Below are 24,773 nucleotides of genomic sequence, written 5' to 3' on the forward strand. Positions count from 1 at the left end.
ATATGTGAACATACATATATACAAACATACATGGATAGACCAATACACCAGCACACACACACACACACACACACACACAGACACACACACACACACACACACACACACACACACACACACACACACACACACACACACACACACACACACACACACACACACACAACACACACAAACAAGACACATGAGAATGTGTCAAGCTGGACAGCATTGCTCTTCACTACTGCACAGGATTAAGAGGTTGTATTCCATGCTAGTGAAATTCTTAATGTTTTCCCCCTACAAGCTCAGACTCTTGCAAAGCAGCATCAGTCTGTCACTCATAAATTCCTTTCTAATGATTTATTGCATATTTTTAGTTGAAAGTATCCACAGAAGCCTTAATCGTTCAGTAAACATTTCTATGCCTCTTCTATAGTGTAAGAAACAGGGATAGCAAATTACTTCAAATAACCATATATTCAGCTGGCCAACATCTTTCAGTTTATCTGAGGTCTGAAATGTAAGTGAATCAGCAAGTTATTTTCTCTTACACTGCTAAGGTATGGTGCTTACGTTTTCCCCGAGATCACAGACAGGGGTGCAAGGGAATATGCCAGTTCCCCACAGCTGTGAGATCTTATGGATGAAATATTTAAAGTAATAAGGGTGTGTGGGTGCAGGCTTCTTGCCCCCTGTAATAACCCTTATTTTTAATTATTTTCCATCTGAATGACTCAGCAGATAGGGTTTGTTTCAACTGAGTTAAGGTCATTGGATTTCATTTTCAGTTGAGTGCAGATTGTTAATTCTGTATACAACATATCCCAATTATAGTACAAAAAAAAACATGATCGTAGACTCTGTTCCAGAGATGGTGAGTTGTTTGACTTCCTGAAAGTAATGAAGACACAAGTGGAGAAATAACGTCTCCAAATGCTTCTACTCTGATTTAACTTGTATATTATTCTTCATTATTTGATATTACTAAGAAAGATTTCAGAAATATTGCATATAGCCCTGATGTGATGTGTTAAGCAAACATCTTCAAAAACTATGTGGCAAAGATAAGCAGTTTATGTGGATTATTGTAGATGTCCAAAAACAGATATATGTGATACACATTTGATATGCATTAGTTTCTCTGTGTAGTTTTCAACATCTGCAGTCAACTCTGACACATTTGCTCCATTACTAACCCTTAACAGAAGTTATCCAGCTGACTTGAAATGATAAATAAATCTAAGTGAACACTATTTTAATACACAGTGCTCCTAATATTTTTTAATCAGCTTTGTGATACTGGTCCTGATTTCTTTTGTTTTTATACAGTAAATGACTGGATTGGCCAGAGGAGGAAGTACATTCTGGACTAAAGCAGCCAGGGTACGTACTTGTTCTGAAAAACCTGGTACTGAATATGAGATTAACACAAATACTACAGCAAGATAGAAGACACTTATGACAAGAAGATGGCTGGCACAAGTGGAGAAGGCTTTTCTCTGACCCTCAGATGAACTAATTTTAGATACCTCAACAGTAATCTTTCTGTAAGAAAACAAAATAAGAAACAGCTGAACAGTAATTAGCATTAAAGACACAATTTTATCATATGTACTTTCTACTGAGACATCAGCACAAGCCAAAAGCATGATGGACACATAATCACAACAAAAATATTCAATTCTGTTTGGTCCACAGAACGGTGCATTGAGTACAAAATATATGTAAGGAATTGTTCTCACACAACCTACCATCCAGCAAAGAGCAGATAACATAAATGCATGCTTAGTGGTCATGACAGTTGGATAATGTAGTGGATTACATATGGCCTGGTAACGATCATAAGCCATAACCACCAACGTGACAGCCTCTGTTACTAAAAAGGTGAGATAGAATGCCATCTGTGTAATGCATGGACCAAAAGCAATTGACCTATCCTCTGTTATCAAATAGTAGAGCATCTCTGGAACAGTAACAGAAGGAATAAGAAGATCCAGGATTGCCAAGTTACAAATGAACAGGTACATTGGGGAATGCAGACCATGGTCAGATTTTATTACAATAATAAAAATAAGGTTTTCTATTACTGTAATGGTATATATCACTAGAAAAAGCACAAAAAGAATAATCCGTGATTTTATATCTTGGATTTCAGGTATGCCTGCAATAACAAAATGTGTGAATGAACTGATGTTATGATTCCATTCTTCCATAGTGACAGCTGGATTGCGTACCTGCAATTAGAGCAGACAGATTTAATTAAAAATGCATCTTCTTTAGCATATGCTTGTCACTGATAACTATAAAAACAGTTCAGAGTTTTTTCTTATTCCCTGGTTTTACTTTTCACTTTCTTTATATATGTAGCAAACATACAAATATTATAATCTCATTTGTGACTGAGGGTAATAGGGATTTTGGCTTCATCTAAGACCATGATGATTGTCTATGGCATGTTTAGTTTCTCATGTTTTAACAAAATGTGTCCTTGTAGTCACATAATATGTCATTGTATGGCATTGGATGGTACCATATAGCACAGCATGGCATGAAAAAACATAATCCTACAGGCATGATTTCTTTCAGTATAGCATTGCATATAATGACTTTAAATGTTTTGGTATAACATAACCTAGTAGGGCATAGTATCACTTGCAATATTCTCAACATAGGATGTTATACTATGGAATGGTATATCACATGATGGACTGGCATAGCATATTATAGTATAACATAGCATGAAATCAGAAAGCATTATGTAGTAGAAAAAAAATAACATGTCAAAGGATACCTTGGCATGTGATGGTATAGCATAGATTAACATGGCATTGTACATGTAATATAACAACATCTCTGGTTGTCATATTACATAGCATTGTACATGCAATATGACAGCATGGGGTGATGTGGCATGGGGCAGCCTAACACAATATATCATGGTATAGAATAGCATTATATTGTACGGCTTAACAAAACATGATAAAATATGATTTGATATGGCATGGGACAGTGTAGACTACAATACCTGAATTACTATCACAAGGCAGGGTACAGCATGGCATACATTACAAGGTATGTCATGGTACTATGTAATGTAATATTGCATAAGATGTCTTGATACTGTAAAGCAAAGCATATCATATCATCACATGCATTGGGACAGCTCACAGTTCAGCTCAGCATATAGTGTTATTGGATGATATGGCATAGGCACTCTAACACTACAGAGCAAAATATGAAATAGCATAACATCTAATGGCATATCCCAACCCACTAGAATATGGCATGGGATGAAAATGGCATGAGGTGATCAGCAAAATGCAATGTAGTATGATATTGATTCCTTTCACAGTAATAATTTAAACAACTTTTGTTCCACGTCCATTCCTACATTTCTAGTAATTTACCCCACTGAAGGAATTACAATTATTATTCTAACTTATTTTGAAAATTCAATTATTCTTTGGAGCTATGATTTGTAATCATGTCACCATAATGTATTTCACAAATAATTTATTCATTGTTTAACTTATTTTATTATATTATATGCTTTAAATAATTTTATAGCAGTAAAGACTATTTAAAGCGAAGCCCAAGTAACTAAACTAAGCCAACCATGAATAAATCCAGCATTACCCACACCTATACATGGGTTATTGCTATTATACAATGGTGTTAGTTTTGTGCTGTCTTGTGTTTGTGCTGTTGCTGCTTAGGTTTCTGTTTGTTTTACGTTGTATTCTTCCACTTTTTCTGAGAGAAAATAGTCCCAGACTTTTAGTTCAAGTTTATTGTTTATTTTATTTTTATTTTAGTTTAATTAGATATTGGTTAGTAAAATGCATGGGTTGTTGTAGTTATTTTAAGTGTTTATTGGGGATGTAACTTTTTTTGTGTTAAGAATAAAGTGTATGTGCATGCAAATAGTGAAAAGGGGAGTGTACTGCCATCTCTGTAGTCATGTTTTTTTCTAATAGTTGCACACTTAAGTTAAATGTACACTATTTAATATAAATTTTGGTATTTATACTTTTCTGCAAATGCACAGTATATGTACAGTGCTTAAGCAAGGAAAGTACTTTAGTATCCTTCACTCAATTGCAACAGCTCAAGTAGTGCTCATAACTGTCAACTGCCCAGGTTTTTGCAGAATGTCTAGATTTTTGCTGGATATTTTTGGTCTTTTATTCATAAAATTTGTGTTTTGCTGAAGATTCAGTGGGTAATCTAAGGATTAGAGTCACTAAATAATGGAACACATTTCAGTTTCAGACTTCATATTGTTTAGGAAATATGTGCTAACACAGATATGGTTACTCAAGCAAGTTGTAAATTTATAAGTGCAATATTTAAAATGTGTCTGTATTTTTTGAGGGTTTGTCTGTCAGTTATGTCAGGATTTGTAAAGATTTCTTCCCCTTAGAGGTTGAGAGGTATGGTAGTGCTTTATTGTTGTTTCATGGTGTTTGTGGTTTTAATAAGATTTTATACGTTGCATATGTGAACAGGAAAGTTCAGCTGCTCAATGATACTTTAGTGGCCAGACTTTTTCCTGTTGGTATATGTTGGATTAACAACAGACATACTGGTTTGATTGGCCAATCAGTGTGCTCGTTTTATGGAACTTATATGTTCAATTGTATAATAATAAATAGCTGTGTCTCTCTTTCTACTCATGCAAGCACACACACACACACACACACACACACACACACACACACACACACACACACACTAGCACAACTGAGTCTCCTCGAGAAAGAATGTTACAGTATTTTTGTATTTGATAGTGATAGGTCTTTTTCTAAGTTGCGCAACAGTATTAAAGTGAGAATAACTGTTTTTTTCTTAAAACAAAATCACCATAATTAAAACACTCATGGGTCTACAGAACAATGCAATATCATCAATGAACTTCTGTAAATTAAGAAAGAAATACTTTGAAGATACTATATCCATTTAGCACAAATGCATATATGTGTAATCATTGTTAACAATCACAAATAAGAAACAGGTTGTCCTGGTCCCCTTCAATAAACACATCACACCGAATGACATTTGACAACCTTTATTAAACTTCTATACCATAGCTTTGATCACCAAAATTATTAATTACAACTAAACACAATATAGTTGGTTCTAAACACAGCATAAACATCCTTGTAATGTTAACCAGGGCAGTGCACCTACCCACCCTGTCCCAGTAAGCAGCGTCCATACCTTTGCTTGCTTACTTTACTTATGAAGCAGAGTCCAGACTCACTTCATATTCCATTTACCCAGTAAGCAGCATCCATACCTGTACTCACTTGCTTTACTTATGAAGCAGCGTCCCATCTCACTTCATACACCATTCATTGAATTACCTTCCACCAAATCCGCAGCATCCTTACCTCAGCTTGCTTATTGCAAACTTCCTCCAGCTGCTCATTTTCCATTCCCCAAATCCTTGAAATGAACCCAGACACCAGAGGGGGAATAGAAGAGGGCAAGCCTGTCCCTCTTCTCCACCTACCCCAACTGATAAAATAATCCCAATCCCCACCAACCCAACAAAAAAGGGAGGGTGGTTGGGTAGCAAGTTCACACCAAAATGTGACTATTTACCCAGCTATACTTGTCTAGACCCCTTAAGTCCCTCCCCACCCTTATCTCATTTCCTCCCAATCATTTCTCCCTCCATTTAACCCTTTCACCTCCCCAACCCAACTAACTCCCACTAATATATAACTCCAAACCCCCTTGAAGATGTTCCAGGACAACTTGGTGTGTTGCCAAACCTCATTTATAAGTAAACAAACATATGGCATGCAGTCCATTTTACACTTAGTTATCATTTGCTTTGACTTATAAGGCATTATTTTGCCAAAATGCTCTGACTTCATTCTCTCTTTTCTGTTTTTTTATGAATCCAACAGTCTCATTTAGGAATCTGACTGTGACACTGACATAGGTGGGATTTCTGTCTCTGAACTTATGTATGACGAATGTCACCTTTCTGTTGTTGTTGTCACTACTGCCTTAGTCCTTGTGGCAGAATAGGAATTTTAGTGAAAAATATTTATTAATTTATTTATTTGACATTTGTTTACTGGTAAAGTCCAAATGAGTCAAAATACCCATTTTCAGCAGAAATCTGGGCAAAAACATTTTACAGTTATATAAAGTTATTACAAGTTGATTAAAATACAGAGAGATGTACAAAAAGCAAAAATATCACACATCAATATGATAGAATTACACATGATATAATATTTCATAAAGCATTAGATAAAAAGACAATTTGAAAAAAAAAACAACTTCATAAACATTTACTCTGAGTAGAAATTTTAAGAACAAGTATGTATAAAAACTGAGCTGTTAAACCAAGAATCTGTGAAAAAAAAGTGATTGCACTATGAAAAAGAGGCAAATGTTCTGGGGAAAAATAATAAGGTATAAGCTGACTTTCTAGAAAGATGGTTAAGTTATGTGTATATTTATAAATAATTAAAGAGTTATTTGGATTATAGAAAAGAATAAAATTAGAAAAAGTTAGGGACTACTAAAGAGTGCAGCATAGATTGTAATAAAGATGAAGGTGGCTAACAGGAGAAGTAGATGAAGGAATAGCCGAGAGTAGAGCTAAAGAATAGTAGATAGGAGGAGGGTCTAGGATATGTGCTCAAAAGTGAGAATATATGGAAGGAATCTATTCTAGTTTGTGTTAAACTCCAGTCAATGTATCCTAGAAAATCATTTTTCTGAACTCCAGAAAAGTGAAGTCTTCCACTAGTACACAAGTGTGGGCCATCTGCTGTATTTATCAAAGCTTGTAGCTTTACCACTTTTTACTTCTTTTCAAAAATAATGAAAAATATGTTCATTTCCAATATCTTATAGTAAGTCTTAGTATGTTCACATTCTGGCATTTGTAGTGACATTGTTCTATTAGCAGTGATGAAAACAGTCATGGTAATGTTATCAGTCTAATGCATTTGGACTTACTGAAGGACATTGATACTGTGAGTTGTCATCAACTTACCTGTCACCTGTGTAGAACTAAGCTCTCAGAAGTCATAAACCGATAGATGTACAGAATGGAGGAAGTACTCTATCAGATCTAATCAAAATACCACCTCCTAATCCCAGTTTGCATTGAGGTCCCACTTGACTCATTGCTAATCCACTGCTCTTCCATATTTTGGTTAATGACATGAGGAACAATGGTGACATTATGACATTAAACACCTGGATAATTCTACACTTCTGCATCCTATATCATTAGCTGCTGGCCAATTAAGTCTGCAACATAGTTTCATCCCTTCACAATGTTGTTAGCTAGTTCTGAATTACAGCTCACAGTTAATAAAATTAAGTGCTAATCTGTAATTATTTCATAATATTTCCTGAAAGCATAACACTCAATATTCTACCTTCAGGTCAAATACTACTATGAGAGATTTTTCAATCCAAGCTGCTTGTGGTAACCACTGACATCATAAATTTGCTTTCTCCATAAGGATGTGTGTTATGTAAGGTCCTTTATGGCTATGCATAATAGGATGGAGATAACCAATATTTTTCTGTTACCCATGTTACACACATCAGGGATTTTGAATGGATTATGGCTCTGCTCCATCCAGAGGCTTCAGCAATGCTGCAGTTTTGTTGTATATGTTGTTACAGATACTTTTCAAGGTGATATAACTCTGACATTTAACAAAATCTAAATTGGTTAAATATGTGGCCATGTCTTTCCAAATGCTTTTTAGAATGGCTTACAGGCTACTTTTTAATCAAGAATGTCCAGGTGTAGGGTGGTGTAACTTAGAGTTGTCAAATCATTTCAAAGCCTATGATATGCAAATGTTTTCCCTAGCCAAAGTCCAAAAATTCAAAGGAGAATATTTCAGGGTGACTTTTTGCCACTGCTCCTCTTTTGTCTTGCCCTTAACCCATTAAGCTGTCTACTTAACAGATTAGGTCATGTTACAATCTGGCTTCCAGAAAACAACAAAGTGCAAGGACTTCTCATTTTTTGTGGATGATATAAAACTGTGTATTTCATCAGATGAGGAGCTGAAAGCATAATTGCAAGTGGGTCAAAACTTCCTCAGAAGATAAAAGAATGACATTTGGTCTTGATAAATGTGCAAAAGCAACATTTAAAGCAGGATGGCTGCAGCACCAAGATAATATGGGTCTATATTACATGGTCGAATGCTTAGGTGAGCAAACACCTAAACATCGACCACATAATATCGATGGCAAAAAACAGCGAATGGCCAAATTAACGCAGGGAAAGATTTCCCTTGACAATTTGCTGTGTTTTGCCATTTTCTCCACTGTAGAGCAATCTCGGAGTTGGTATATTTAGTTTGGGGGATGGGGCACAGGCCCCCACATCAGAGGGGTGGGAGGCAAAGCCCCCACACTTACTTTGGCTGTTAACTTTCTTTCTTTTTTGGTGGCCAACAGTTCCGTTTCTTGGCAGCATTTGTTGTTGTGGGGTTTGATATTATGTGGTCGATGTTTAGGTGTTCAATCACCTAAGCATTCGATCACGTAACATAGACCCGATAATATTAGTATAGGACCAGAATGTGGTATAAAGGAACTTGAGCAGGATGGACTGCGTAAATATTTGGGAAATGATGAAGGATTGACAATAAAACATGAACAAATGCAAGTAAAATTCAATAAGAAATATTTTAGAAGACTAAAATTAATACTGAAAACAGACCTGAGATCTAGCAACAACGTACATGCTATAAATCAATTTGCTCTTCCTGTTCTTGTAGTTTCCAGGTGATTGGCTGTCCCCAAAAGGTGTTGGATTAGTTGGAAATGAAAACAAGAAAATGTTTCATGGCTATCAACTGATATATAAAAATCTGTGCATACCATGATTGTATATTCCTCAATTTGAAGGAAGTAAGGGACTTCTCAAAACTGATTACATGTATAGATCTGCAGTCATAGGACTGCATATATTTGCTGACTTCACCAGATCCAAACACAGGGAAAGTTTTAAAACATGAGGAGAACAAGTCTAAGAAGATTACCTGCTATCAGTGTCAAAAAGGAATGGAAATCAAACCAGAAATAGACCAAATCAGGCTCAGATGGGAAGGCAAGAAATGTAGAAAAGGCATAAATACAGTCACAAGTACAGAAAACACCTGGAACAATCACAGCAATCAGGACATGACACAGGAATAGTTAAATAGAGGTGAATTTAAACCAAAAGATGAAAGGTTAATATTTGCAGGCTAGGATACTGGCCTATATGTACATTGCTTTAAAAAGTTCATTGAGCATGTGGGAGAAACAGAAAAATCAGGTTCTGTAAAACAGAACTGGAATCAGTTGCGCATCTTGCTGCTGGGTATGATGCACTAATGGCAGAGGGCCTGTATACTGAAAGGCATACAAATTTGGCAAGAGTTCCAATTACAATATTGAAGTAGCTGGGAAGCATTGGAAACATAAGGCATAAAGCATTATAGAGAATGATAAATTTTATATCACATGGAAATCACTCATTACCAACAGTTCAAAAAACAGATCCCAGAAATCCAGATAAAGTAGTCCATGTAAAGAAGATAAAGGTGATATTGACCATTGAAACTGCTGCATCCGGTGACTAAGTGTCTTAATTACACACAGATACAGAATCAAAAAATAACAAGGATTTACAGACAGAAATGAGGGCAGTGAGGAAGAAGGATACACAGACAGTTCCAATTGTAGTAAGAGCAATGGGTCTCATAAAAATAATTTGCAGTTGTATTTAGATATTCTACTGATACATGTAACTCCATATAAATTGCAGGAGTGAGTTCTGTGCACATTGTGAGTGCTGTGAAGAGTATTTCTGGTTAATATCAAATACTAAAACAATACTAATTTCATAAACTTTAATCTTGCTTTGAGTTAGGAATGGGGTCCATTCTTGTCATGTTATTTGAAACCCAAAAGACTTCAAGAAATTAAGCCATGAGGAAACATAGAATGAAACATAAATGATAAGTGATATATACATTTTCCCTTTTCATTTGTAGTTGATTGTTTTCTTTAAGAGTTTGAAACAACCCTTGTTTAAATGAACTTGCATATGCATTTGAAATGCCATTTTATACTGCAGGGATTTCATATGAAATACATGCTAATGTCTGTAGAACAAAGTTAGCAAGATTTAGGTTTCTTCATTGGCACTTGCATTTGATTCTGTGTTCACTAGATTATGCAACTAGATGCATTGGTGGTTCAAATCCAGCATTGCATGAATAATATGAATACAGGTTAGTACTGTCAGGCAAACTTGGATGCATCAGAAAATCAGTTGTGTAGGCTTCCACTTGTAAGACTTAATTTTTGGGTGGTTAAAGTGTTAACCTCACATATACAAGGTACAGAGTTTGATTCTGACCTGTGGTTATTGGGTAGGGTTATAATAGTCTGCAGACTGATAGCCTTGTATTTAACTATGAACCTAAGATGCTGTTACAGATAAAATTGTAAAAGAAAATCATACCCATTTAAGGAATGAAGCTTATACTTTTAACTATGTTTTGGGTATGATTCAACAGTTCAAAGGTCTATTGGTGTAGCATACTGACTCATGCTATCAAAGTAAACCATTATGAAGTCTTTTACTATAAAAATAGTCTGTTAAGGATGTTAAGTGGCCAGAGAATTAGTGTAATTTAATCTTAAATTCTTTCAGGATGCTTGGATATCTCGTATCCCTAGGAAGTCTGGAAGAGTACTGTCTTAGAATGATCTTTTTTTCTATTACTTACTTACTACTACCATAATTAATACAAAACAAAATAGTATTCTTGTGAGAATTAACTGCATGCTTGTTATACCGTATGGCCTGTTTTCATATCCATTTGGACAAAAGCATTAGGGGTAGTTCTGATGTTTATGAATGACCATACCAAAGGCAAGATATGTCATATAGGCCCTTTATGCTAATATGAAATACATTAAGTGTAATGAGATGCAAATGAGAAATTTTGTAGCATATGTTAATGAAGTGTTCTTGCAATTCATAGTATAATGCCTTACATACATCACTAGTTAAATGCAGTGCTTCACCTTTCATATTGGAGTTGCAATCCATGAACGTGCCCCCAGCCATCACTTCAGCAGTATGTCCAAGTATGCTCAAGCACCAGTACAAAACACTTCCCCCACCAATCCCTTCAGCAGTATGTCCAAGTATCCACCAACACCAAAATGAATCACTTTCCCAACTGATGTCTTCAGCAGTAAGTGCAAGCATGCACAAACATCAAAATGAAGCATCTCTCCACTGTTTTCTTCAGCAGTATGTCCAAATCAAACATTTCCCTATTAATACCTTCTGCAGAATATCCAAGTATGCCCAAGCACTAAAATAAAGCATATCCCCCACCAAGCCCTTGAGTCGTCTGCTCATGTATGCACAAGCACATATCTGATACAGAATGAAACTTTTCCCCACTGACCCCTCAGTAGTCTGCCCATGTATGCACAAGCACATCCCTGACATCAAAATGAAACAGTTACCCCAATGACCCCTTCAGTAATCTGCCGATGTACACACAAAGACATTGCTGACATCAAACTGAAACATTTCCCCCATGACCCATTCAGTAATTTGCCCATGAATGTGCAAGCCATCCCTGACATAAAACTGAACCATTTTCCCCAACAATTCCTTAGGTAGTCTGTCCATATATTCACAAGAATGCCCTTGACACCAAATTAATCCTGTTCCCTTACCCTTGCATCTCCATATTCTTTTGTAAAATTGCTGCTTACTGGTAAAATTGCTGCTTACTGGTGTAAATTCAGGGCCATTTACATGTTTGTTATACAAATGAGTTCAATATAAATTCATCCCTATGAATCCTACTGATACACAAACATGTAATGCCCCTTATCTGTGTATCAGCTGCCCCTATCATGTATGCCTTAAGCATATTAATGGTTTGGGATAGGAAGGAGTGTTTATAAATAGACCATTGCATTTAAGTATTCATCTTGCAAGGCTGGGATTTGCATATCTTAGTAGTGATGCTCTTTACAGATTACCATTATGAAAATGTGTAGTCCTAGACTATGAATACCCGCATAAGTCTGAAAGTGCGCCCTGAGTTTTGATTATTCATAAAAATGTTAATACAGCCCTCCAATGTATTCAAAAAGCAGAATGTAAATTCAGCTTTGTTAGTTACATTTCATAACTTCTTCTTCCAGCTTTTCCCAGTTAGGGGTCATCACAGCAGAACATATGTCTGCTCATGATTGGCAGTAGTGTTTCATGGTGTTGAGTTGCCAGCCTGGTGCCCAACCTTCCACAGAAGTCACACACATGTACACCTAGGGGTGATATAGAGTGTCCAGTCCACCATGTCTTTGAGAGGAAACCAGAGCAAACCCATGTGACCACAGGGAGGACATGCAGACTCTGTACAGAAGGCACCCCAGCCAAGTATCGAACCAGAGAATCTCTTGCTGTGAGGCGACAACGCTAACTGCTGCACCACCTTGGTCACCCTAGATATGTTTCATAACTAAGACTTCTAAATTATTTATTTGTCTAGTGTATGTATCTTGGATACAATTAACTATATTAATATTCTTGACAAAATAGGCCGGCCACGGTGGTGCAGCGGTTAGCATTGTCGCCTCACAGCAAGAGGTTCTCTGGTTCAATTCTCAGCTGGGGTGCCTTCTGTGTGGAGTCTGCATGTCCTTCCTGTGGTTGTGTGGGTTTCCTCCAGGTGCTTCAGTTTCCTCCCACATCCCAAAGACATGCTGTAGGTGGATTGGATACTCTAAATTGGCCCTAGGTATGAGTGTGTTTGGGTGTGTGCCTTCTGTGGAAGGTTGGGTCCCAGGCTGGCAACTCAACACTGTAAAACTCCACTGTCAATCATGAGTGGACATGTGATCTGCTGTGGCAAACCCTAACCAGGAAAAGCCAGAAGAAGATTATTCTTGGCAAAGTAAAGTGGTACTGCGGCATCAGCATTTCTATAATAAGTTTTAAATACAATAATTCAAACAACAAAGAAAGATTTATTGTACACACTTTAAAACTGGATGCCAAACCAAAACATGTTTGTGATATGGACACCCATATCTTTATTATAACTCACCACAATACAAATTATGTCATTATTGATGGGGTATTTATACCCAGAGTTCTCATTGTCAACATGAATGATAGCATAATCAGAAAAATTAAATTCAGGTCTATGTGCATTTGTCCATTTAAAAATATATAATCAATCTGCCTTTGAAGTGACCTTTTTCCAGGGCATTGGAGAGAAGTCTGGCTAAGTTAGTGCAACACCAGAAAGTTGGATATATGGGTAGAGAAGTCATAAAAACATTAAAGGTTATAGAGCCCAGAACATCCCTAAGCAGTTGACATAAGACTGAAAAAGACTGTAAAGTAATAAGACTGTTCATTGAAAATATGTATTTTATGTGAAGTTTTTCCACTGGCCACCACTGAAAATGGGATTTGTGCCCATATGGACTTTCTCTGTAAACAAAAGACAATAAATAAATAAATATTAATACTGAAAACTTTTCCCATTATGCTATCTAAACAAATCTGATGGAAATTAGCTGAATGAAGTTTATCAACACCCTTACAGCTTGATGTCACTATTGCTCTTTTTCAGATATTAGGAGCAAAACAACTATGTGCATTGCCTGCTTAATAAGCAACAAGGGTAGGCCGTGAACTGTTGATTCGAGTTTTAATAAAAACATGGGGATATTATAGGGATCAGCTGTTGTATACATTTTAACACTTTTAATTGCCTCTTCCTTGTCAGATGAGTGAGTAATTGGGTAACTAGTTGCATGTATACTAGTTGGCTATATCAGAGAATTATCCACATACAGGCGATCAAAACCTTAAATAAAATGTTAGTAGTTTCTAATAGGTCAGTAACCATACATACCCCTGTTTTGAAATATATGGATAGTAGAACATGTATTGTTGCTAGTTTCCCCGTATATGCATAAAATGCCCTTTTAATATTCCCAGAATTTGTAGCAAGCTTAGTTTCAAAAATGAACCTCATACATCTGAGAGCTTTGGATAGGGGTGAAGTTTATTAGTCTATCTTCATAATTAACAAATGAAAACATCCATTATGCTTGCAAATGATGTTTTTGGCATGCATTTTGGGATATGGTTACTCCACTTCAGTAGTTATTTACTGAAATGTTGATCGCTATGTGATTGAAAATCAGGAAGTTTATTTTCTCCCAAAATAATGACTATAGCCTAATTGGATAATCTATGTTGAGAACCTCATCCATTTTCTAGTAGCTTCATTTACACTGATGTAGTTGCACTGTAGACCTTCTTACACTTTGTCTACTTAATCTGCATGTTTGTATATAATGATTGTTATATTACAAACATGGCTAGAGTCAGATATGGACTGAGTGCAGAGATCATGAGATTTTTAATATTAGGGTGAAAGAAAAAACAACTCCATGATATTCAATGAACCTAAGATGTTTGCATTCCCAGAGGCACTGTCATAATCCTTAGAGAAACTGTCCCTTAGTGCATTCTAATGTCATAAATCTGTGATATATGGAAGAATGAAATATCTTTATTATTATTCCCTTTTATCATGTTGCTCTTGCAATCCTCCCTGGCATTATCTTAAATTGACATGCTTACAATTTTGGTCCATTCTTGTTAAATGATTTTCATTAAATTGCTACAGTTTCTCATGTTAACAGCATCTTAAGCATTTAAGTAAATCTGTTATCTGAAAAGTGATATTCTTGAAGGTCAATGCATTCAGGCATGTTTCTTCCATAAGTATAGCTGTGATGTGCTATTTGGAGTTACTTATCATACCTCTGAGTGCCACAAAATTAGCCTTACTTGTGATACTTTGGAGTGTGTTACTCTGTTTTTCCCACTTCTAATCTTGACTAATTAGGTACATGAATAATAGTGATGGTAGGACATACAAATGCACCAGCCAGAATGACCTGTTAATTTGGGAATATCTCCCAAAGTATTATATGACAAAGTGCATCTGCTTCAAAGTACGATTTTTGGTCGTTTGTTTGTGTGTGTGTGTGTGTGTGTGTGTGTGTGTGTGTGTGTGTGTGTGTGTGTGTGTGTGTGTGTGTGTGTGTTATGCAGCAATCCAAAAGGTGTTTCTTTTGTGACAGAATAACAATTTATATAAGGTCATCTGTTCATCTATTCATCCTTCCACATACCTCTCAACCTCGTATACCACAAAATCTGGACAAAGCCATAAATATTGTGGGAATAAATGACCAAAAGATGTCTTTTAAAATACTGCTATTATAAACTTAGAAAGTTAATAGAATGGCAGGTATTGCATTAGTATGTATTTCCTGAAGGGTATAAAATCTGAAATTCCAAATGTCTGTCATTATTTTCTGTTTTCAACCTTCAATGATTTGCTAGAAAAAAAACACAATTTTATAAAATACCGGTCAAAAATATGAGGTAAAAATCTAGACATTCTGTAAAAATCTGTACAGTTGAGAGGTATGCATCCATCCATCCATCCATCCTATACTGTCAAGTCATATCCCATGCCTGTAGTGACCTCCAAAACAGTTGATATCAACCACTGAGTTTACTAGGCAAGTAAGAAGCTGGGGTAGAATGATAGGCTTTTCATCCATATCACACGTACACTGTACACATGTAATGACAATTTAGAGTCACTGATTCATGTACCATATAAATCTTTGGGATGTGGGAGGAAGCAACAGCCCCATTGAAAACCCATGAGAACACAAAGATGCCATGTAGACACCACACAGAATGCAGCTGAGTCCTGAATTGGTGAAAGTCTTGCTGTGAGGTGACACATCCATGCACTGACCAGTCAGCCACTCTTATGCAAGGCAGTCTTGCGTAAAAAATTGAAATAATCCACTTTTACAGTCAGAGCTTCACAAAATCAATCAGATTTTCTTAATCACTATTTTTCTGTTTACATTCATAACTCCTAATATTAGCTGCTAAAAATTATTTGATAACAGAGCACAAAATGTAATCATTATCATTAGCAGGCTCTCGAGTTATTTTTTCAGAGTAGCTGTAATTTATCTAAAAATAACTATCACGGCTCAGTGACAGATGTCTATACAAGTAGTAAGTGAATTATACTATGAAATTTGATTAGTAACCTGTGCCACAATTATGTTTGTTTTTTTTTATATTTTTTATTGATTGAGATAACTGAGACTTTTTTTGTTTCTATTGTTATTATTTTAGCTGCCAGCACCTCTTCTTATCAGTAATGGTGATATAATAATTTTAATCATATGTATTTAGTTCTTTACCCTTTTTTTAAATAAAAGTATTTTTTTACAAAAAAAAAACAGGATTTGGGCTCTTACTCTGAATCTGATGACAGACCTTTGTATCTCAGGTTATATACTACTGTGAACAGACATTAGTGTCTCAGATTATACTACTGTGAACATCTGTGAAGACAGCAAGATGACACACACATACACCAGCAAATGTATGATGCACAGGCTGGAAGTTAAACACTTATGAAAATAATTATAAAAGCATACAAAACTTATCTAATTCAGTAAAGATGATCTTTACATGCACTTCACAGCTACATTTAAAAGATGATCCAGATGCAATTTACAAGCATTTTGTTAATAATCTTTATAGGGAATAATTTACATAAGCAGAATTAACATCAAGAGATACTCTTACCTTCAGCTCAAGCTCACACTCTGTCTATTCATGAGATATATATATATATATATATATAGAGAGAGAGAGAGAGAGAGAGGAAGCAGTATTTATTCATGTTTCAACTTTTACAGAGGAAATAAGAGCAAAGGGACTTATTAATAAGGATTCATTACTGCAGTAACCTTTAATTTCAGAGGAATGCATGAAGCCCATTAGAAGAACCCAAAGGATGTCACTGTTGGGGCTTCAGTTTTAAAGCTAATAAAATATGAGTTGTAACAGTTCCCTCGCCAACGCCAGATCAGCACACAAGCAGCAAAATTACCATGCCTTTCAAACATTTATTTGTAAATATGAAATAAAAGTATCTGTGCTAATTTATCTGATGCCTGAGTCCATTTTAGAAGAAAATGTGTTGCAAGAATACATTTAGGCTGCTTGTCCTTTTTTTAATCTCATTTTTTTTTTCTTTTCTGTGATCTTAGTATTGTGACATATGAATGCTTGTAAAGAAATCAGTGACACGTGATTGGAAAGTCTATCACAAGTCTACAGCAGAATGCTTTTCATGATTGTTTATCCCTAAGACATCAATGCTAACTAGTTTACAGATAGTAGAGGCACCACCTTTTAAAATACCCATACTACATGAGTCCTACTGAATTGTTAGACTTGTTGGTTAATGTAAAGAAATGATTCTTTGCTTTCTTTCTTTCTTTCTTTTACTTTCTTTTGTTTTATCAAGGCAAGTTTTTTTTTTACTTCAACATTTCCATAACATTAAGAGCAAAAGTATAAAATATTTCACCTGATAAAATAACATGATATTTGATGTTTTTAAGATTAGCATGTGTTTATTCTTGAGAACTGTTCAAAATTTGGGATTGTCCTGTGAAGAGAATGAACACTAATTCTAAGAAAGTAACATTATATCTAACAGAGATATAATTCAAAGTATGATTAAAGTTCATGTAATTAGCAGTCTTTCAGTCTTTGATGTTACCCAGAAGTGCTCTTTGCAATACCTGCAATGTGCCCAGTAATGACTTCTTCTGCAATTTGCATGGAGTTACATGTATTGGTAACATATTCAAGTATGATTGCAAATTCTTTTTTATAAGACCTGTTGTCCTACTAATACTAAAACTGTTGAGGTATATTTCTTCCACATTGCCCTTGTTTCCGCCTGCAAATCCTTGCATTTTATGACTTTGTGTCTCTTTGTATGTAAGACACTGTCGTCACTGGGTGTAGCACTTTCAATGATCATGCTACTTTTGTCTTCTTTTCTTGAACCACTACATCTTGTTTTCTCACATCTATTTGTTGAACTGTTGATAGTGTGTGATCTCATGTGATATAAACTTCATCATTTTCTATGATGCTCTGTGGCTCATGTTTCCAATGTTTTTCAGCCCCTTTAATAACATAATGTTTGCACAATTGTCAGTGCAACAGTCTTGCCACCTTATTATGCCTTTCAGTATACAGTCCTTTTGCCATTAGTATATCACAACCAGCTACAAGATGTGCAACTATTTCCAGTTTGGTTTTACAAAACCTACATTTGTCCATTTCTATCACATGTTCAATGGACTTTGGAAACCAATGTGCACGTAGTCCACTATCTTGGGCCATCAATATTAACCTTTCTTCTGTTGTTTTAAATTCACCTTTCCTTAACCATTCCTTGGTTCAGTCATGATCAACATGTGGTCATTCCAAGAGTTTCATATACTTGTAGCTATATTTATGCATTTTCCATACTTCTTGCTTTCTCATCTGATCCTTCACCTTATATTCTTTCTTTTGTTTGTTTTTGGCACATTCAGTTGTTTGCTGATTTTTTTCTACTTCTGGTTTGATTTCCATTCCCACTTGATGCTGTTATGCTTCTGCTAAACTAAGCAGGGAATTCATCTTAGACTTTTTATCGTCATGTTTAAGAACTTTCACTACATTTGGGTTTTGTGAAGCCAACAGATATGTGTACAGTTCCACGATCGCAGATCTATACATATAACCAATTTCGAGGAGGACCATACCTCCTTCAGAACGTGGGAAATTTAATCTTGGTATGCACTGATTTTTATAAATCATTTGATGAGCATGAAGCATTCTTCTTGTTTTCCTGTCGAACCTGTCCAACACATTTTGGGACCTATCAATTACTTCAAAGCTGTAACTTAAGACAGGCAGAGCAAATTGGTTTATAGCTTGAACTTTGTTCCTAGTGGTCAATGTTGTTTTTACTATTAATTTAAGCCTTCCAAAATATTCCTTTACTGAGATTTACTTGCATTTGTTCATATTTTATTGTTGATTCTTCATCAATTCCAAAATATTTATACACTCCCTCTTGCTCAAGTTCTTTTATATCACATTCCTGTCCCAAACTGATGTTTCCTTGGTGCTACAGCTTTCCTGCTTTAAAGGTTGCTTTTGCACATTTATCAAGACCAAATGACAGTCTTATATCATCTGAAAAAGTTTTAACCACTTTTAGTTGTGCCTTCAGTTCCTCATCTGATGAACTATACAGTTTTAAATTATCTGCAAATAGAAGATGAGAGGTCTCTATACTTTGTTGTTTTCTAGGAGCCAAATTATAGCCATGACCTAGACAGCTTAATGAGTTAAGAGCAAGACAGAATAGCAGCGGTGACAGCCAGTCACCCTGGAATATCCCCCTTTGAATTTTTATTCCTGGAATAATAATTTGTCCTTTATCATGGCTTAATTCCAAACTGGTCTGACACTATTTCATGGTTGCTGTAATGCAATCGATCACTGTAGAATGTATCTTATACATTTTAAGCACTCTGTTATCCATGAATATGGGATACTGTCAAATGCCTGCCCATTAAGGATGATTGTATGGCATGTAAATTAATTTCATTTGAACTTACTGGTTTTCATCATGCTTTTATAATGAAATAAATATACAGGAATATGCAGATATTCATCCATCCCTATATCCACAACTCCATTTTCTCATTTCTGTACCAGAGGTCAGAGTGTCACTTCAACAGTGGCAATCCCCTACAGTCAATATTCAAGCTGCCAGGTGGCTAGCCCTGCCATGGCAGAAATATGCAGACATTAATAAGTACAAATTGAAATACTGCTCTTGCTAGTATGTAATAAGGACCTAGCAGTTCTGAATGATTAGAAGCAGGCTATTTGTGCAAGTAAATATGCTGCATAATAAAGCAACACTTACAGTAGTTGAAGGTACATATCTTGAACTCAGCAGCAATGATGGAGATGTTTCAGATTTTGTAGTACTCTAGGGCAGTACAAGACTTCAAAAAGAAATATCAGGAAATGACCGTAGCTTTAACAGTTTGCAGTGGGTGATATAATGCCATGTGAACACCATCATTATCTGCATTTCTGATCTATAAATCAAAATCTCAGTGAACAGGTTAGCTCATTTCAACAACACGTTATGTTGGATTATTTCAACAGCAAGTTTACCTTTACTAGAACTGCTTAATACTTGGGCAGGGCAAGTCTCAGAGTAAGTGACTTACTCTGAGAGCAAGCCTTTTGGAATCTGGCCCCTGGTATCAGCCTATTTATTGATATATCCTACAATGAAGTATGTCACTTACATAGTGAAAATGTCTTTCCAAATCAGATCAGAATTGCACTAAAGTTAAGTCACTTACACTGAAAACAAGTCTTTTTGAATTGGGACTGTAGGATACAGATACAAAAAAGGAATTCAGGAATATTCTTTTAATGGCAATCTACAACTTTAGATAAATGAGATATTAGACACAAAGTTTCCCTTCTTATGCTTTTATTATGCTTTATAATAGATTATTATGATGTGATTTTCTTTGGCATTTAATAATAACTAGATTGTCCATCAGTATATCCAAGTATCGATTTAAAACTCTCTAAACGTCAATTAGTTTTAAAACAAAAATTTCTGTAGTTTTATACAATAGTAAAACCATCCTTTTAAGAAATATTTTTATTGCATAGCAGAACTTAGGCAAAAAATAAAAGAAGAATAGACCAAAGTAATATTGACTCCTTTAAAATAATTCTTAACATAAAGATGAGGCTCATGTAAGTTAAGCTAACATTCTATGGTATGTTTGAGTGAGTTGATCATAGGATCATAGGATGTTACTAGGCTAATGGTCCTATGGCCCTTAAAAACCTATCTGAGTTCTGCCCTTGTTTCCATGATCAGCACCTATTGCCACTGTCCAAGAGAGACACAGGTAGAACCTCCGGGGTGTTTTTACGGTTACCCATCCAATCGTCCAGATTGCACTTGAAGAGGGCCAAAGAGATGCTCTGCTTGACATGAACTGGGAGTCTGTTCCACAGGTGTAGTATCCTTTGGGAGACAAATCTGTCCCTCCAGCAGGATTTATTAATATCACATACCAGGCTAAAGTCTTTAAAGCAAGTAACCCGAGAACCATTGGACTTACAGATATGCAGCGTTTCCAATAAAGCAGATTCAGAGAATGCCTTATATGCAAGACAAAGATCACTTCTGTGTACTCTGCATGAAATGGAGTAAAGTGTCAGTGATTTCAACCAATCCATATGGGACAGATGCTGAATACCTTGAATTCTCCTTGTGAGGAACTTTTGTGGTCTCTCCAATTGCTGTAGGTGCCTGGAAAAGTGCATGCCAAAAGGAGCGCTGTACTCAATTATTGGCCTGATTAGGGAAGAGTACAGGGAGGTTATAACTTTTTTTTCCTGGAGGCAATGCCCTTACATATGAGATAAACAATATAGAATGACCTTCTTACCACTGTGGAGACATGGTGAACAAAGGTAAGGTTGCTGTCAACCTGTCTGCCCATGTCTCTCACCACTGAGTGCATGCCTGGGGTGTTTACTAGTGGTGTAGTAGTAAGCAGAAACATCACAGCTATCAAAAAGGATGATAATATTTGTTTTTGCATTGCATATAAGGCTGTGATTTTGACACCAGTCATTTGTTCGCGTAAGACCCTCTTGTAGGATGTTGACATAATTTGAGGATTCAATGACCACTCCCAGTTTGTAGTTGTCAGCAAACTTTGTCAGCCAGTGACCTTTAGTTTTCGCTTGTACTTCGGAGAAATAGATTCCAAACAGTAACGGTCCCAGGACTGATCCCTGTGGAACACCACTGGTTATGGATCTGCTTTTGGAGGTGGATCCCCCTATTTTGATTGTATGTGTTCTATCAGTGAGCCAGTTAGTGACCCACCTAATGATATAAAGTTTGATACCTAGCTGGGTGAGTTTGTTAATAATCCAACACAGAAATTCCACCTCACCAGGGGTGAAAATCACTAATAAAACCAAAAATAAAAAATAAAAAAAGTGGAAAAAACAGCACAGTGGCAGGAAAGAAAACCAGCTTTATTCATGCCTAAGCGCTTTCACTTTCAAATCCTAGGCATCATCAGAGTCACTAAGCATACACATCACTTCCTTTTTATAGTAAACTACACATGACATCCTCAAAGTCACTCTACATATACATCACTTCCTATTTACATTAAAATACACATGACATCAGACATATAAAAACTCAATCATTGCAATTCTGGTTTAAAATCCTGTGCAGTATAATTGTATTAAATATAAAACCTATATTAAACATGTTAAAAATACTAAAATGATTTGTAAACCACCAGTTTGTTAATAATGCGTGAGTGTGGGATTGTGTCAAAAGCCTTGGCGAAGTCCAGTTAGGCTGTATGTACAATTTTCCCCTCATTCAGGGCTCTGGTGACTGTCTTTAAGAAGGTCACCAGGTTTAACAGGCATGCTCTCCCTTTGACAAATCCAAATTGAGTAGGGTCAAGTGTTTGGAGATTACCTATATCTTTGTTGATAAGGTCCATGATGATTCACTCCATGTTCTTGCAGATATGGGTAGTCATGCTACTAGGTCTATAGTTCCTAGAGTCAGTGGATGTACTACCCTTATGAAAGGGGATAATGCTGGCCATTTTCAGTTCAGCTGGGATGAAGTCGGTACTTAGACTATGATTGAAAAGGGTACTCAATGGTGTTGCTAATTCTTGTTAGAGCCCATGTAAGACACAGCCTGAGATGTTATCAGGTCATATAGATGCTGTGTGTTTGGCCTTAGAGAGGGTATTTATGACCTTCTCTCTAGAGAAACAAGGTGGGGAACAGGTAGAAGGAATGTCATGGGGTATGTGTGGTGGTGATATGGGAGTGAAGTTTTTACAGAACCTGTCAGCTAACAGGCTTGTTGTGTCCACAGGCTCAGTGTATGTGGCATCATTAACTACCAGTTTGGCACAAATCTGGATCTTACCTTTTAGGGTTCACATGTAACTAATGAACGCCTTGTTTGTGTAAGTTGAGGAGGGAGCATTTCCAGTTTAGGGCATGCTCCCATCTTATTTTTGGACAACAATTTCTTCCTTTTATTGAAAAGGCTGTTAATGGCAGTTGTCCACCAAGCATGTATGCTCTTCCTTGAAGAGCTTGTTTTGGTCCTATCAGGTACACCCATGTCAATGCAGTTATACAAGTGTTTATAAAAAGCATTGGTGTAGGACTCGGCATAGTTGCCAGTTCCATCTGAGGGGGGAGGTGCAGTGAAGCTATTTATACCATCCCTTACAAAGATATAATCTGCTTTGCAGAAATGTTTTCATTTAGTTGCTGCTGGGGTGGGGGGGGTGTCAGGTGTGATTGTTACTTTGAAAGTAGCTGATTTGTGGTCAGATCTGACAAGGGAAGACCTCACAGTGGGGGAACTGCAGCAGTCCCCCATACTGGTAAGCACCAGATCCAAGATGCTGCCACCCCTAATTGGGGTGTCCATCAGCTGGTTCAGGGCATTGGAGTTAATGAACTCGAGGAACCTTTGGGCTAGTGAGTTTGAGCATGAGTAATTTACCCAGTCAATGGATTAGTAATTAAAATCACCCAGAACCATGGTATTCAGATGTATCTTGATGGATTCCAGTAGATCAATCTAGGCAGAGTGGATGCCTTGATTCATGTTGAGAGTCCTGTAGCTGGCGATGACTTGAATAGGTGCCCTACCAACAGTTAGTTGCATCCAAAGTGTCTCCAGGGAATCATATTGTTTAACCAATCTGGAGGTGTATTTATTTTCACACCTTCCATTCGTGGTCTGAACATGTGGTAGGAGGTGTAACCCAGTATGGATGGAGTGCTATCCACTGCCTTGAACCAGATCTCCATGACTGCACAGATGTCAGCATCTTCCAAGTTAAGGTTGAGTGCAATTTCATGCTAAGATTCCTAATGTTTAGCAGCATAACCATGAGGTTGTTTTTTGATTAATTTTTTACTTCAAGAATGTTGTTGTTGTGACATTGCATAAAAATGCAGTATGGGAGTGGCAAGAGCCTTTGCCAGTAGCCAAAATCCCAGGGGTGACAGATGAAGAGCATCTCTGGCAAAGCATTGAGATCTATCAATCATGTCATCCCAGGCTGACAGAAACTGGATCCCTTTAGAATGACACCAGAAACTAACCCAATTATTGAAGATAATAATTTTCTGTTTATATTGTGGTATCATCCAAGATGGAGATAATATGCTGCTCAAGACTGGGGACATATCTGCCTGTGACACATAATCAGAGAGCTCAATCATGTCTCCCTTCATGTAGTTCAGAGAGGTACATCTCAAGTCATTCAGACCAACATGTACTCTGTCCGAGTCACAACAGTACTTGGGTACCTACATGATCTGATGTATCCTGGTACCAGAAAGACAGCTGACTATGACTTTATCCTTGTTCAGGCTGGTAAGAATAACATCCTTGTGTTTCACTATAGAGACTCCTCTGACGAAGATATTTGGAGTGGATGTGCATTGCCTTATGAGCGTTGATGGTAAGACACTAGTGCTTGTTTAATTATGTGTATTGGTGTTTTGGGTGTTATGGTTGGTTCAGTATGTATGTGTTTTGGAGGTATCTGGTGTTTAGGCAGATTTTTTGTGGGTACCTCCACATATGTTGGTCTCTGTGTATGCTGTGTGTCATGAGTAGGAGTTGTCGTAAGTGGGTTGACAA

The 24,773-nt window shown here is 36.5% G+C and overlaps 1 protein-coding gene across 1 annotated transcript in view; it reads right to left on the bottom strand.

Annotated features, from left to right (window-relative positions):
- Nucleotides 1-1,253: 1,253 nt before the first annotated feature.
- Nucleotides 1,254-24,773, bottom strand: part of LOC122810748 (olfactory receptor 6N1-like) — a 69,654-nt gene continuing 46,134 nt past the window's right edge. Inside the window, exons 2-3 of the mRNA XM_044082309.1 lie at nt 21,122-21,242; nt 1,254-2,216 (exon numbers count right to left, since the gene is read on the bottom strand). Coding sequence (XP_043938244.1) covers nt 1,254-2,216; nt 21,122-21,242 — 1,084 coding nt within the window. The remainder of the gene's footprint in view (nt 2,217-21,121; nt 21,243-24,773) is intronic.

Source organism: Protopterus annectens, chromosome 9.part0, assembly GCF_019279795.1.
Source record: "Protopterus annectens isolate FY-2018-M chromosome 9.part0, PAN1.0, whole genome shotgun sequence".
Lineage (NCBI taxonomy): Eukaryota > Metazoa > Chordata > Ceratodontiformes > Protopteridae > Protopterus > Protopterus annectens.